General features: G+C 37.4%; 1 protein-coding gene across 1 annotated transcript; it reads right to left on the bottom strand.

Annotated features, from left to right (window-relative positions):
• Nucleotides 1–6,499: 6,499 nt before the first annotated feature.
• LOC124370411 lies at nt 6,500–14,067 on the bottom strand. The gene is made up of 4 exons (XM_046828696.1): nt 13,911–14,067; nt 13,387–13,546; nt 11,112–12,497; nt 6,500–7,304 (listed from the first exon to the last, which is right to left on the bottom strand). The coding sequence occupies exons 1-4, from the start codon at nt 13,947–13,949 to the stop codon at nt 6,547–6,549; spliced, it is 2,343 nt and encodes a 780-aa protein (XP_046684652.1). The 5' UTR covers nt 13,950–14,067; the 3' UTR covers nt 6,500–6,546.
• Nucleotides 14,068–16,076: the final 2,009 nt, after the last annotated feature.

Genomic DNA, 16,076 nt, shown 5'->3' with positions numbered 1-16,076 from the left:
GTGTTTATTTTGCGTGCTTTCTCCAGAGGCTCCATTTTTTTTAAGCTTAGTTTATGCCTTTTGCAAAAACCAATGTACCAATCATGGCCTGGACGATTGTCCTTGAATGGAACAGTTAACGAATTTTGCTCAACATATTCCTTAACAACGTCCAAAACTTCAGTCTTACTCAGAGCAAAACCATTTTTAGCCATGACTTTCAAGTGATCAGCTAATTTATTTTCAATCTCATTACTCAAAGCATGTTTGTGACCTGGAGGTCTTAAATCAACTGCAGTTTCACACTTTTTTAAATAACGAAACAAGAAAGTTGTTTCAATACTGAGTACTTTAGCAACACTACGCAATGATTCACCTTTAGTTACTCTTTTCTTAGCTTCATCCAAAATGTTTTCTGGATAAACTCTTCTACTTCCTTTCTTTTTGTAAGTGCGCACCATTTTCAAAATAACAAACACAACACTTAGTTACACATCGGGTGTTTTGAGGTTAGCTACAAATGGTAATGAACTAGACAATATTGTGAAACAGCTGATTGGGAACTACCAGCTGATAAAAATTCCCACCTTTAACACAGAGTAAAAAAAAGAAGCTGCATGAAAAATCAAAAAGATATGCATTTATTTGTGTTCAAATGTGGTGGGTGGATACAAATTTTATGTTGTAGAATAGTGTTGTTCAAGTTTTGTTTCTAAATAATCCTGGTCAGCGTTTCAAATTAGCCCCAACCACTGTTTCACATTAGCCCCAAACACTGTTTCATATTAGCCCCTCAACTTTGGTGGTTAATATTTTAGGTTATGTTAGACTTAAGACAAACATTAATAGCTAAAAATACTCACCAACTCCTCTAGAATGCCTAACAATTTAGTTATTGGGTTTTTGATAGTTATTTTTTATGACTGAGAAAAAGTTTTTGCATTCCGTTTAAAAGTTTTTTTACGTAAAATTCCATGACTATGATTTTTATTTTTTTCTGTATATACATAAGTGGATTCTATGTATGTTTAAAATGGGTTTAAACTAAGTAATATACAAGCTACAAAATGACATTTTTTTAGATATCCATCTAACAAAAACTTAATAATTATTTACATGTTTCACATTAACCCCAAATTTTTGTGTGTTTCACATTAGCCCCGATTGACCCTACATAGTTTAACAAAAAAAAAAAAAAAAACATTGTTGAAACTCAATTAACACATTAATACAGTAACATCAATAAATTTTCCTTAAACAACAATAAAGCAAAATGGTATGAAAGCTTTGGTTAACACAACTAAGACAAATAAAACAACATAATGAAACCAACTAAAATAGAACAAAACAATATAATTTACAAGTTCAGCCTATCCACGGGATTTCTAACCCGCACAGGATAGCGTCTATCATTGTTGTTGTTTGGGAACAGCTGGCGAAGCATGACAGCTGCCGTCGCAGCCAGTGACGTGTTGCCACGATCAGCTGTTTGTTTACCGTTAGAACGGCACGACACTGAGAGGGGAGGGGAGCGAGCCACACGGCCGCTCGGCGGAGAGTGGGGACTCACCGCTATTGGCTCTTGCCCCACCACCGGCGTCACGACCGGGGGGGGGAAGAGGAACTGTCATCGAAAGCGTCAGCTGATTCTACCTGTTTGTTTACATCAGCTGGCTCTCCCTGCACGGCTACAATCTGATCAATATGCCGTCTGAACACAATGCCAGACGTCAATTCAACTTCGTATATAACATTGCTGATCTGCTTAATTACCGTAGCACTAACCCATTTGTCGCGGGTGCGATAGTCCCTAACAATTACATTTTGACCAGGATAAAATAGTCTAACTTTAGTTCCAGAGAAATACTCCTTTTGCTTGTCTTGTCTTTTACTAACTGTCATTGACAGGTTAGGCCTTAATAAATCTAACCTAGTCCTTAATTGCCTATTAAACATCAACTTTGCTGGGGTCTCATTGGTGGTAGCATGAACAGCATTTCGATAATCAAACAATATTCTACTTAAAACTATATTTACATCTTTCTTATCACGTAAAGCCCATTTGATCTTATTCTTAGCATATTTGACAGAGTTCTCTGCCAAACCGTTACTCATGGGATGGTATGGAGGACTCAAAGTATGTCTGATACCATTGTTTGACATAAAATTATGAAATTCAAATGAGGAAAATGGTGGACCATTGTCACTGTGGACAGTCTCTGACAGGCCAAACCTACTGAACAAATCTCTTAAATGATTTATGGCTACATTGGCTGAAGTGGAAGCTACAGGAAACACTTCCAGCCACTTGCTGTGCGCATCAACAATTAGTAGATACATTTTTCCATTAATCGGACCTAAATAATCCATGTGAAGCCTTTGCCATGGACTTGAGGGATAATGCCACGTATGCAGCTGACACTTGCTAGAGTTATTTCTCTCCATTAAACAGGAAGAACAATTATTTGCCAAGGACACAATTTGATCATCAATATTAGGCCACCAAACATAACTACGAGCTATCGATTTCATTTTGACTATACCCATGTGGGATGAGTGAAGCTCGTCCAGCACATATTTTCTCATTTTGCTAGGCACGACAACTTTGTAACCCCAAACCAATATATTATTTACTATAGACAACTCCTCCCTCCTTGCAAAATATGGCAACAATTCCTTGTCATCCCCAGGGATGCTATTGGGCCACCCGTGCCTTACATAACCAATAACTTTGCATAAAACTAGAGCTTCTAGCGTTTCTGCTTGTACATTTTCAAAAGTTAAAGGCACTGAGCTTTCCAAAAGACAATGCAAATAACTGCCCTTCCAGTGGTCATCGTCGCTCACTTCCGGCTCTTTCATTGTCAGTGGTAGCCTGCTGAACGCGTCGGCATTACCGTGATCAGCTGATTTTATATATTCTATATTAAACTTGTACCCTGACAAAAATAAACTATATCGCTGCAACCTGCTGGCGCTAAACACTGACAAACCCTTATGAGGACCAAATATTGATAGAAGCGGTTTGTGGTCCGTACATAAAGTAAATTCCCTACCATACAGATATTGGTTAAATTTCTTCACGCCCCAGACAATTGCTAGAGCCTCTCGATCGATCTGGGAGTAGTTCTTTTCAGCATTAGTTAGCGTTCTAGACTGGTATGCTAATGGTTTTTCAATACCTTCTGGTGTGACAACACCCAGGACCGCACCTAGTCCAAAAGAACTCGCGTCTACCGCCAGCTTCAACGGAAGTTTGCCGTCATAGTGCGCTAAGATAGTCTCGTTACTTAGCAGTTCTTTTACTCTATCAAATGCCTGAACACATTGCCTGTTGAAATCAAATGGAACGTCTTTCTTTAATAAATTGTACAATGGGCTTAAAATGCTTGACAAATTTGGAAGAAATTTGGAATAATAGTTAATTAGCCCAATTAGCGATTTAATTTCTGTGACATTCTTTGGGATAGGTGCGTTCTTGATTGCTTCTACTTTCTTGGGATCGGTGTGCAAACCGTGTTTGTCAATGACAAACCCCAAATACTCTACTTGGTCAGCAAAGAAAGTACATTTACTCTTTTTGACAGTTAAGCCTTTCTCATTCAACCTCTTACACACTTCTCTTAACTTCTCATAATGAGCCTTATCATTTTCAGCGGTTATTAGAATATCATCTAAAAATACTGCAATTTGATCTATACCCTGGAGAGTCTGCTCTATTTTCTTTTGAAAAATAGCACTTGCTGAAGTTATGCCAAAAGGGACACGGGAATAACAAAATAAACCTTTGTGTGTACTTATGGTACACAGTTTCTGAGACTCTGGATCTAACTCTAATTGGGTATATGCTTGACACAAATCGATCTTACTAAACTTCTCGCCCTTTTGCAGGTTTGCAAACAACTCATCTATTCTTGGTAACGGAAATTTTTCTACTTCTAAACAAGGGTTCAAGGTTACTTTAAAATCACCGCAAATCCTGACTGAACCACATTTCTTTAATACAGGAACTATGGGCGTACCCCAATCTGAGCTACTTACAGGTATTAACACTTTCTCATCTACTAGCCTAGCTAGTTCGTTTTCAACCTTGGCTTTCAGGGAAAAAGGTATTGGCCTAGGTTTGAAATATTTAGGAACCGTGTTTTCTTTTACTGTTAACTTTACAGGCTCGCCTTTAAAACAACCTATCTCGTCACTGAAACCTTAGGAAATTCTTTGAACAACTAGTTCTTAAGTTCAAGACAACTATCGGCATCGGTTTTACTTATCTCATATAACCTGTCATTATTTTTAAACGAAATTTCAACCCCTAGAGCACTTAACCATTCCCTACCTATAAGTGGATGAGCACCAGACTTGATGACATACAAGTCCATTACTTTGTTATAATTAACTTCAACTTCGATCTTGCCTACAGGTGTGATAGGTTGATCGGTATAAGAGCTGAGTGTCAACTCACTAGGTTCTAATTTACACATCTGGAAATGAGAATTGTAATATTCCTCACTGCAAACACTCACAGAAGCCCCTGTATCAACCTCAAACGTTAAGCTTTTACCATTAACAATTAAATCAAGCAGAATTGGGTCTCCCTTGACCCTGTCAGTCAACTTTTCATTCATCCTAAATAAATTGGCTACATCATCCACAAATTGCTCAGTGTCCCCTGACACCTGATTACTGTCATCAACACCTTCTAGGTAGTTATGTTTGCGATAATTTTTGGAATTCCCAGTGCTTTTACTATCTCTAAAATTAGTCTTATCTCTATTTACATTTGTACCTTGCCGACCAGCTAACTTAGAACGACACACTTTTGCTATGTGGTTTTGTTTACCACAGAAATGACACTTCACACCTAATAACCTGCACTGTGATCGGAAATGCCCTGTGAGGCCACAACATAAACATTGCGTACTGCCACTGCCACCTGGCGGGGATCGCCGCTGCCATCCAGCAGGCCCAGATGACGTGCCGCCGCTGACCTTGGCTGTCCCCCCTGCTCCCCTCCAGGCCACTCCAGCGTTGTCGCTCCGTGCTGTCTGGGAATGCGTCTGGGAATACGGTGCGCCATTGCCGAATCTCCCCCTCCTGGCCACCACTCTGCTCAACTCTGTACCTCAGAACCAGACTAGCGCAACTCACATGTCACTAATTTTACAGGAGAGCACAAAACTTGTAAGAACATATGTTTCTTTACTGTAACAATTCTATGGCTTGGACTTTTTATGAATTATTATGTTTTTTATGTTTTTAGAGGTGAATTATTCATGACTTTGGTTTAATAATTTTTTTGAAATTTTTTAATAGCTTGGTAAGGGACTTACGCTGTTATGGTTCAAAATAAAAAACACATATATTTAAGATACGCTTTTATTTTTATATACATCTAAATTAATAATATTTATTTATTAATGTGTTTACATAAGTAAGGTTAAGTCAAAAATTAAAACATGAAAACCCTTTTACTGCCGACGTGCGCGATTGCGCACGCTGCCGTTTGTGCGAAAATCGCCAACGTGCGCTATAAAAGCCGTCTCGTATTTGTTTTATACTGGTTTTCAATGTTGTCCAAATGCATCGAAATTCAGCTGTGTTATTCATTACTATATGGACAACACACAGAAAACAGGTTTTATAATCTATGGAAGCCATTTTTGTTACTGAACTTCTTTGGTTATAACTCGAGTTTGGTTTGATGAGGTTATGGTCGATCTCATTAGTTGTGAGTTCCACTTGTGTTGTTTCGTGTTTTACACTTTATTTGACATTTATATTTGTAAATCTACATATTTTTACGATTAATAAAATGAGTACTGGAGGGAAGAAGAAGAGAACCAGGACTGTCTGCAAAAACTGTAAAAAAGGTGTTCATCCCACAAGTTTTGGGGAACACAAGTGCTAATCAGCAGGCCTATGAACCTAAAAATGTATATATATTTTTGTAAATATTGATCAAAGTGTCTTTTAACTTTAATTTTCTATTATGTATTATATTTTCATATCAATGGACAGTGATTTATGTATTATAAAGTGATTTATGTATTATAAAGCGATATAGTGTAAAGTTATGTATCAATAAACGTGTTATCTTGAAATTCGAGGATATTGCACCAATTTCAAAAATTCATCACAGCTTCAGTATTTTTCAAGGTATGTTCCTAAAACTTTTTGGGAATGTTTATATATAATTACTATACAATAAAAAATTATAATTATGGCGGTGGTTTAATATTTAAATATAGTTGTTAAAGTGCAAACTCAAAAAATAATTTTTATTTATTTAAAATTTTTGTTTCATGACATAATATATATATTTTTTAAGGACAGAAAATGTTTAAATTATTTTTTGTAGCAAATTACAACTTATAAGGAAAAAAACAAGATAAAGTTTATCAATTTATGATAAAAAATAATGAATCCATGATTTTTTAAAAAAATCATTACATTTTAGTCAATTTCAGCCCGGCATTTTTCAACAAACTAAAAAAAAGGTGTCCGGCAGTAAAAGGGTTAAGTCAAAAATTAAAACATGAAATTCATTGGTAGATGATAAATATTTTTTTAAAATAACTCAACTGACGTTGAATCTTCATCTGGAAAGTCTCCCGCATCCTCTCCATGGGGCAGGAGTTGAAAGTAAGCTTTATACTCATTAGGTACCCATTGTAAAATTGTCATGAGATCTCTGTATTTCTGTGAGCTGATTGGCTTTTTGCTCTGTCTTAGCTGAGGGATGGTTGTAGGCATTGTAACTTCTTGATTTCTCAGAGATCGTCTGGTTAGGTCAACTTCTTTGAACGTGTCATTTTTAAAATTAGTTTTGTAAAAAAGAACACCCACTTTGTCAGATCTAAGTTGCAACCACACAGTTGCAGATATCAAAAAGGGTTCACCATCAGTGTTTTTCTTTCTTGCTACGAAAGCAGATTTTCTGCCTTTCACAATGGCCATGAAATCTAGAAAATCTTCTAAATTCATTCTCTTAACTTCAAAGGGGTCTTTCTTCTTACAGGAAGCAATAAAATTTGCCCAATCATTACATGTATATATTGTGTTGCCAGAAATATGTTTCTTGGCTCTTTCAATTATACTGTGTTGGCCATCTACTTCCATATGTGTGTGACCTGGAAGCAAAAATTTGTGATTTATCTCTCTCAAGTTTGGACTAGTTTTCAATAACCATATATACATTAAAATCATGTTCATGTTACGGTTTTGTCCGCTACAGTTGTCTGTCCAGACGGTTAATTTCTCAATTCCGCTTTCAATAATATCTCTACTTGCCCAAGCATAAAAACAAGAGGCCATTTCACTTCCACCTCTACCCAGTGGCGTATATAGAAAAATATTTTGGGGGGGCTGAAATACCGGTTGGTCTGGGGGGTATGGAATACCCCCCAGTAGAAGGGGGGTCCGGGGGTCCTCCCCCGGGAAAATTTTGCCAATTTAAGTCTTAAAAACACAGGTTTAAGGTTTTTGGCATGTATAAACGCTAAAATGGAAAGAATGAAAATCACTCTTTCGGAGAGATTTTTAAGTTTTTCATGGGTTTCCTTCTTTTCGAGCAGGTTTCACTTTTCCATTTTAGCGTTATTATGTTTATATAGAAGGACCTGTATCCTTTGTATATTATTTTTGTATAAAATTAAAATTCAAAACTTAAGTGTCTGCTAGTTTGGTAGTTTTCAGTTGTTAAAATAGAAAATAATAGAGGCTATAAAGTCCTATTTTTAAAATCTTTGGTTTAAAATAGTTGTTATACAAAGAAATATATTGTCCTACGTATCTAAAACACAACACACCACAATATTATAAGTTTGAAACTAATAAATGTTGACTATATACTATATTTATTTTAGAAATTGAATTGTTATTTTAGTTTTTTTTAATTTTACCTTAATGAAATCAGAAATAGTAATTTCAGTATGCACACAATTCAAATATTTATATCGTTCAAAAACTAAAATCTCAAACAGCCTTCCAAGCTACAATAACCAGTTATTGTAGGCCTACTTTATGAACTGTTACAAGGGAAGAAAATGAAATATAGCTAAAAGTATTCATGAAACACTGTTTATTGTCATTTTACAAAACAAAATCCAAATTTCTAGACTTCAGTGAAAATTGTTTTAAAACTTCCTCATCAGTTATGGTAATGTCTATGAATAGATAAAAGTGCAAGACCATTCAACCTGTTTTCCGAAGTTGTGTTTCTCAGATACGTTTTAAGTCTTCGGAGAGATGAAAAGCTCCTTTCTGCAGAAGCCACTGAAACGGGTAAAACCGCTAACAATTTCAAAATATTAAACATGTTTGGGAAATAGTCTTTATCACATTTTTCAAGAGCAGAAATTGCAGTTTTTGGCAAACTTTCTTTTTCTTCACGATTCCACTTTTGTTTCCACAGTAGAAATTCACTTCGTACCTCATCTCTGAAAGATAGATCTTTTTCATAAAACGTCAGGGCAGGTTCCAGGGATGAAAATTCCGTTTTAATGCAGTGCTCAGGAAGAACATTCTGTAGTGAGTCGATTACTTCCCTGTGGTTTTTAAAACGCTCCTGAAGTGAACAGCAGAAATCGTCAAGGTATGGTATATACACTACACGCCGGTAGTATTCTTCCACGTTTGTATAAGGAGTATTGCAGCGATTAGTTTGCTTGCGACATGTACGGGGGGTTTCCTCTTTGATACCTAATTTGTCAGTGCTTACTTTTAGCTCACTGAACAAAGCCTGGAATGTCTCTTCTGCTTTGCTTCGCCTTTCCTTTACTAGTTCCAATACATTGGAAATCTGTTTGTTGGCTTGAGCAAGATCTATATCTTTCTTTTGGAGCATCTCTGAAAGGCGGATAGTCAAAGAAAGCAAGTTGTTCAAAATAAAAAGACATGCAACAAACTGAAAACTGGTCACGGAGGCAATTAGTGTGTGTGCTTTTACAGAAGCTTCTGCAGTCGATTCTTCTTCAATAGTTGATAGAGCGGTAATTATAGGCTCCAAAGCTTCTTTAAACATTATAACTGAATCGTGGCGTTGCACCCAGCGAGTCTCACACAGACATATAAGTTTTTTTCTTTTCATCTCAGGGCAGCATTCAGAAATACTTGACTTAAGTATCGCAGTTCTCTTAGCTGACTTGTGAAAGAAACTACACACCTCACTGATGACACCCATACAATTCCTTATCATAGGGATTTTTGATGCATCAGATAGACATAAGTTAAGAGAGTGAGAGGAACAATGTGTGTATATGGCTGAGGGTACTTTTTCACTTATGTATGCTTGTACCCCTCTGAACTGGCCACTCATGACAGAAGCCCCATCATATCCTTGACCACGTAAATTGTTTAAATCAAGTCCAAGACTGGTTAGACTTGACATTAATGTATTGGCTAAACCTTGACCTGTTACATCATACACGGGTACAAAAGCCAGAAAATCTTCCCTAATTTTAAACAATTCCTCGTCAACATATCGGACACAGAGGGAAAATTGTTCAATTTGGCTAATGTCTGTTGTCTCATCTGCTAATACTGAATAAAATACAGATTTTCTCACGTTGGATACAATTTTTGACTGTATTTGGGAACCAAAAATACCTATAATTTCATTTTGGATAACAGAACTAGTATACATAGTTTTGCCACCACCAGTTTCTAGCTGTGTTTTAAGATTATTGTCCCCGTAATTAGCCCTGTACCTTAATAAAGAGCGAAAATTACCATCATTTTGTATAGGCTCGTCAAGATCCACTCTTCCACCATCACGATGCCCTCTAAGAGCAATTTGTTGCCTTCCACAAAATCTAATTGTCTGGATTATCGGTATAATTCTATTTTTGTTTTCCTGAACATTCATTTTTCTCTGCATGTTGATACTGTTTATCACACTTTCTGTTTTTCCATGTACTAAGGATTTTACGTCTTCAGCCATTAACATTGCAGTTTTATGATATTGTTTATTTTCATGTTGCATGAAAACCTCCCTAGCTTTCTTAAGCTTTGTAGTAAGTGGTTTTGATACTAATACTCCTAAACTCTGATGGTTTCCTTTCCCACCTGTGTTGTGTGAGAAAAAAACACAATATTTACACAGGGCCCCTTCCTTTGCTTCCGAATAAGCTAACCATTTGAAGTCTTCCAACCACTTATATTGAAAACTTCTGTTATTTTCAACTTTAGGAAATTCGTAACTACGTTGAGGCTTCCAACAGTTCTCAATAATTGAAATTTTCTCTTCATTTTGAAGTGAAAAGGAAGTTGAGGAGCAGTAATGACCAATATCATTGATATTGTGAACTAACAAAGTGTGATTACTCTCGTTAAGGTTATGTTCAATTTCACCTGTGTGATCCTTGATCTCAACAACGCTGCCAGTTGATGTAGCACAAGTGGAGGGACTCGGTGTTATTTCAAACGATGTCTGCTCGTCGATCTCAGACGAAACACGTTTTTTCTTCACGAAAAAAGCTTGAATCGAACTCTGTCTCTTCATTTTAAATGTTTAATGTAGCCTATGTACTTCACACGTAAACTGTCAACTATAAAGTAATCAGATCATGTTTAAATAACGCGACAACAAAACATATCACTTGATAACAGTCACTACAATCACAGCACATATGCATACAGCACTTAAAATGTCACCACGGGTGATACGCACTAGACAACAGCAGACAATGGCGTGGTAGTGCGGAATGAGGTCAGGTGTGGTGGGAGTGGGTGGGGGGTTGTAGGAGGAGGAGGGTTGCTAGGCAGCGGGGCCGCGGCGACACGTCATCGTCATATACGCATGCCTGGCGCTGGCACTACACGAGCGGCCGACGCGACAGTCAGGAGCGTCAGGCTACCTCGCACTCTTTACAGTTGCAACGCTTATTTGCATGCTTACAAAATATTAGTAATTTCAACCTCTGAAAAAAATAAATATTGAATATTGTTAGGTATCATAATGTATTCTTAAAATTCCACTATAAACTATAATACTAATGTAGTCGAAAGTATAGAAGCACAGCTTATTGAAAATAAAAATAAATTATCGTATATAAGTTATAATATTTTTTTTGTGTTTCAAATTTCGGGGGGGGCTCGAGCCCCCTGAGCCCCCCCCTTATATACGCCCTTGCCTCTACCCCCTGTTACTTCATCCCATAGCATGCACCAGGTCTTATTGTTTGCAGGATCATGAATCGTGTAATTTAGTGTCCAAAGTTTCCTTAGGTAAAAGCTTTGTGAATTTGTAAGATTAGGTGTAGGGAGACATTTTTGAAGGTCAGCCATTACTACTTTGCTTTTGTGATCTTCTTTTCCATGAAGTTTGTCTTCCCTTTTCAAACGATATCTGGACGCAGCCTCATCTAAATGCTCTTGGTGTCTCCTGCTAATCTCTTCCAATTCTTCTGAATTTTGTTTATTCTTCAATCTACATTCAAATTCATCACACACATCGCATGTGTCATTGTCTGGTAACTTGAATGCCATGTTAAAGTCCTCATTAAACACTTTGCTAAACAACCACTTCTTTGCAGGATTAACTTGTTTTTCTCTACACTCTTCAACATACAGTCCATACATTTTGTTAATGTTGAGGTGATTGCCCAAATATTTCCTGCTTGTACGTTCTCTGCTGTAATGGCTTTGATACGCTGGATATTTTGAAATATGAGATTTAATTCCATCTATTATTTCATTCTTAATTTTTGTTCCAGGTACATGTTTACCTCTTTGGTCAGGCTCAACCATTCCTGTCTTGCTTGTTTTCTGTTGTGATATTCGCATAAACATCTCAGAGATAGCCAGAGTGTTTAGGAAAAATGTTTTGCAGACTATTTCTTCACAACTATTTATTTGAAAACTAAATTTATTACTTTGAGCCCGGTTTCCCTTTGAGCCATCTTTCTTCCTGGACCTAGCGACAGGCTTGCTGCTTATACAGGAAACAACAAACTGACGTTTAGAATCCCAGTCTCTGTCTTCTCTCCAAAAATCTGAAAATATACCTTCTCTCTGATCTTTGGTAAAGCGCTGATAGCACTTGAGACGGCAAGTAGATTTGCAAGGAGATTTCAGAGATCTTGCTTTAATCTCTGCTCCCTTAGCACTAAGATAGTTTTTTCCACTAACTCTTAGCTGTTTCCTCACACATTTTTTCCATTTGTTTTCATTCCTCACCCTCTTCTTTCCTTTTTTTACATTAGGATTGGTTTTGTTTGCTTCTTCCTCCGTGTCCGAATCAGTGTAAGGAACCAGTAGAATTTTGTCTTGAGCTATCTTTTGGCTCCTCCTCACATAAGAAGTACTGTCACTTGAAACCTTTGAAGCAACTCTAGGAATACTCACTATAGACTCATCAGTAGATAGTTCTGACTCTGAGTTGAAACGAGGACAGTATGTGCTATCAATATCAGTGTCATCTACGTTAGATGACAAAACAGAAGTTCCTGGTGATGGGATATCTGCATTACCAGAGACAGCCAATTCTTGAAGACTATCCTCTTCTTCAGCAACTAGGCCTGAAAAATATGAAATTGTGAATTATCGGTTATAAATGTGGTATTATAAATTTAAAACTTGATTAACACAACCGCTGAAGATCATAATTAAAGTATATATAATTAGAAGTGTTTAAGCATCACATTTTTAGGTCCAGTATGAACTAATGTATGAAAGCCTTGGTAGAATCATTTGTAAATTAGTATGACAAAACATTTGTTTTATTGAAATTTTATTCACATTTTGTACAACATAAAAATTTGTCTCTACAAAAAGAAGGCCGAATGTCAAACTTGAGATTAAAATTGCAATATCAAGCATGGTAAACTACATATTTTTAGCAGTTTGCAATCATCAAAGCAGCTTTAAAAATATGAATTAGTTGTATATGGCACCAAAAATTAAGATAAATATATACGTATGAATGTACTTGTAACACACTTAATCTGTAAGAACGAAAAACACTCACTTCATGGGTAAGCTTAAGTATACAAATAGCTATTATTTGTGTAGTATGACAAAAAACAAGTCTACTATAATTTACAAAACTTTCCCATCATGGTGAATGGTTTTATAGGGCTGCAATATAATAAATGACCATCAGTCGATTAACAGTATATCGACTATTCATATAATCGTAGTATCGATATTCGTGATTATCTACCACAACCAAAATATCCTACCGGTAATTACATCATAGTTATTTCAATTCACAGTCTAATTCAGCTGTAATATCTAAAATAATAACAGATGACAATGTTATTAATTTTAAATATTTATAATTCGAATGTTTATGTACTCAATAGTTTCGATATTGACTATCGATATACTGGTATTCGACGGGTGGTCGCTTATTATACTGCAGTCTTTTATAGTAGTGAGTTTAAAACATTCTTGATGAACACTTACCTTGCGATGAAAAGGAGATATCATATGACTGAAAATCCTGGTTGGTAATACCATCATTCCAAACAATATTTTCATCAGTAGCGAATTCTTTATTACTTTCTGATTCGACTTCCATTATATATTCATTTTCATTGTTGAGAAGAACAAACGGATCAACTGCCTGCAAAATATAAATTTATTGTATTTTTACGACCTTCAGTGAAAATAGGCTAATAGTATAATTATTGTTGTGGTATGCTTATAATTTAATTTTGTACGGATAGGCTCAGCCACTTGAAAGTAACTCACACCAGTATTGTAAACAGATTTATCAATCTATACCAATTTGATTACCAATAAGTGTTTTAACCCTATAAGTGGTAGGGATGAAGTTGCTGGAGAGTTTTTAACAAGTTTTGGGACCCAGAGGTTTAACAAAAGAATAATACCAGTTGTTAGAAAAAAATGAGGGCTAAGAGTTATAACAGTAAAAAAATTGGTTTGCAACACAAGTAATTGTATAAGTATATTTTAACCAGGCTTACCTGTAATGATGTCAATGAGGGTGCAGGATTTGTGTCCATCGAAGACAAGCTTAAGACGTTTGTTTCATTGTTTTCTTTAGTAGTTTGTTCTGGTAATAATAGTAATTGCTGAGAATTATTTACATTGTCCTCCAAAGCTAATTGTAAAATAAGTTTCGCTCTGCAGCTCATGTTGATGAAACTATAAGTTTAGGTTAGGGCATCAATTCATGTAGCCCGTAGGGGGACGTCTTACTCTGACGTTTAAAGGTTGGCGACCTTTCGTACCCCGAGCTAGTGCCAGACACATCTCCAATCCTGGCACTTTCCCCTGTCTCATCCATAAATCCTACCTATTCCTAATTCCTCCCTTTTCCTGACTGGATCGTGCTATTGTTTGTGGGGAGTGCTTGAACTGCTACACTCTGAGAAGGTGTAGCAGAAGAGAGCTGATGTGAGCTTGCTCTGCCGAAGCAAACGGTAGTATGAATCCTGGTGCCAGCCACTTCGGTCCCTGGTCAGGAAGTGATTATTGGACAGAAATGTCGGAGATTTCTGTTGCCACGTGCGAGCCCGAGTCGTGCGTGAATTCCCGACTCGGTTAAACGAGATAACATCGGGCCCCGGGGAACTGGGGTAGGGTGCCCTGCCAAGCTTTGGCTGACAGGTTCCCGAGGGTATACCCGTTCCCGATGTCTCGGCCTGCACCTTTAATCACGATGCGCTGGTTCAAATATTGAATGGCTACATTAAACCCTTCTCAAGCATATGATAGAGTTGTAGAAAGAGATTCTATGGATCTGGAAAAGAAGCGTGCTCTCTCTTCAGAATCTGAAGAGGAAACAAACAAACAGAGAAAAACTGCAGACAAGAAAATTAATATTCAAAATCTTCCCACCCCACTTTTTCTAGTATTCAAACACAAAGACGATACTCAGAACTTGGCAAAGGTGAGCCCCTTCCTTGTTAATAAGGCTCTAGTCGGAGTGGGCGGCTCGCCGTCTTCTGTTAGGAAGCTCCGTAATGGAAGCATCTTGGTAGAGGCTGCGAACGCTCCACAGGCTCAGAAATTTCTCTCCATGAGATCCTTTTACGACAAAGTAGAAGTCGTTGTCCATCCTCATGAGACATTAAACTTCTGCAAAGGAATTGTATTCTGTCGCGATATGCTATGTTGCTCAATTGAAGAGTTGAAAGAAGAACTGAAAGATTGTCTTGTGACTGATGTGGTGAGAATAATGAAGGTTGAACACGGTGTACCGACACCTACACCAGGTCACATTTTGACTTTTGCCCTTCCTCACCCACCAGCCACAATTAGAGCAGGATATCTTTCTCTACAAGTTCGCCCATACTTTAGAAATCCCCAGAGGTGTTATAGATGTCAACGTTTTGGGCATTCGAGCAAAACTTGCAATAACCCTGAAACATGTAGTCTTTGTGGAAAAAGTGGTCACAGTGACAAGGACTGTGCCGGTGGCGAAGAGCAGTGCGTCAACTGCAAGGGCAAGCATCCTTCAAGCTCTCGCAGCTGTAAAATATACTTAGAAGAAAAGGAAGTGCTGAAAATTGTTACTAGCGAGAAATTGTCTTTCGGCGATGCTCGTAAAGAGTATAGGAAACGACTTGGACAAACCCCGAAGAAGGACGTATCCTATTCTCAGGCTGCCTCTGTCCCTGTGCAACCGAAACCGTGTGCTTCCTGCTCAGCTCTGGAAGGCATGGTTAGAGAACTAACGCAACAGGTTGCTGCCTTGGTACAACAAATCAGTGCCAAGACCTTCCCACGTAGTGGAGGCACTGATATACCAGAAATTGCACCTTCTGTGTCTGTAAGACCGGCTACACCTACTCAAACCAAGGGACGGAAAACTTTTAACAAGCAACAGTCTACTGAAGGCCAGGTTGCTGCTCAATTTTTAAAAACCCCTAATGCTGGAGGTTCCAGCGTGACGGGGAAAAGAAATATATCTCCGGAAGTACGCCAAATACTTGTTTCTGGGATAAATCAAAAAATTGCCTCTAAAGTGGTCGAACGGTCAAAGGGTGCCAACAGAACCCCTCCCTCATACCAGTCCTCCAAATCCAGCCTAATGGAGGAGGATTTGTTTGATGACGACCTTAGGCCACATTCAGAAATTGAAAAAACTAATGTAAATTTTAAACAAAATCAAGGTAAAACAAAAA

Source organism: Homalodisca vitripennis, unplaced genomic scaffold (assembly GCF_021130785.1).
Source record: "Homalodisca vitripennis isolate AUS2020 unplaced genomic scaffold, UT_GWSS_2.1 ScUCBcl_124;HRSCAF=1272, whole genome shotgun sequence".
Taxonomy (NCBI): domain Eukaryota; kingdom Metazoa; phylum Arthropoda; class Insecta; order Hemiptera; family Cicadellidae; genus Homalodisca; species Homalodisca vitripennis.
This window is presented reverse-complemented; position numbering and strand designations above follow the sequence as displayed.

Coding starts and splice junctions, on each gene's coding strand:
- LOC124370411 (XM_046828696.1), bottom strand. CDS start 13,949: ATGGACACAAATCCTGCACCCTCATTGACATCATTACAG. Junction 13,547..13,910: donor CCTCATTGACATCATTACAG/GTAAGCCTGGTT, acceptor TATATTTTGCAG/GCAGTTGATCCGTTTGTTCT. Junction 12,498..13,386: donor TATCTCCTTTTCATCGCAAG/GTAAGTGTTCAT, acceptor CATATTTTTCAG/GCCTAGTTGCTGAAGAAGAG.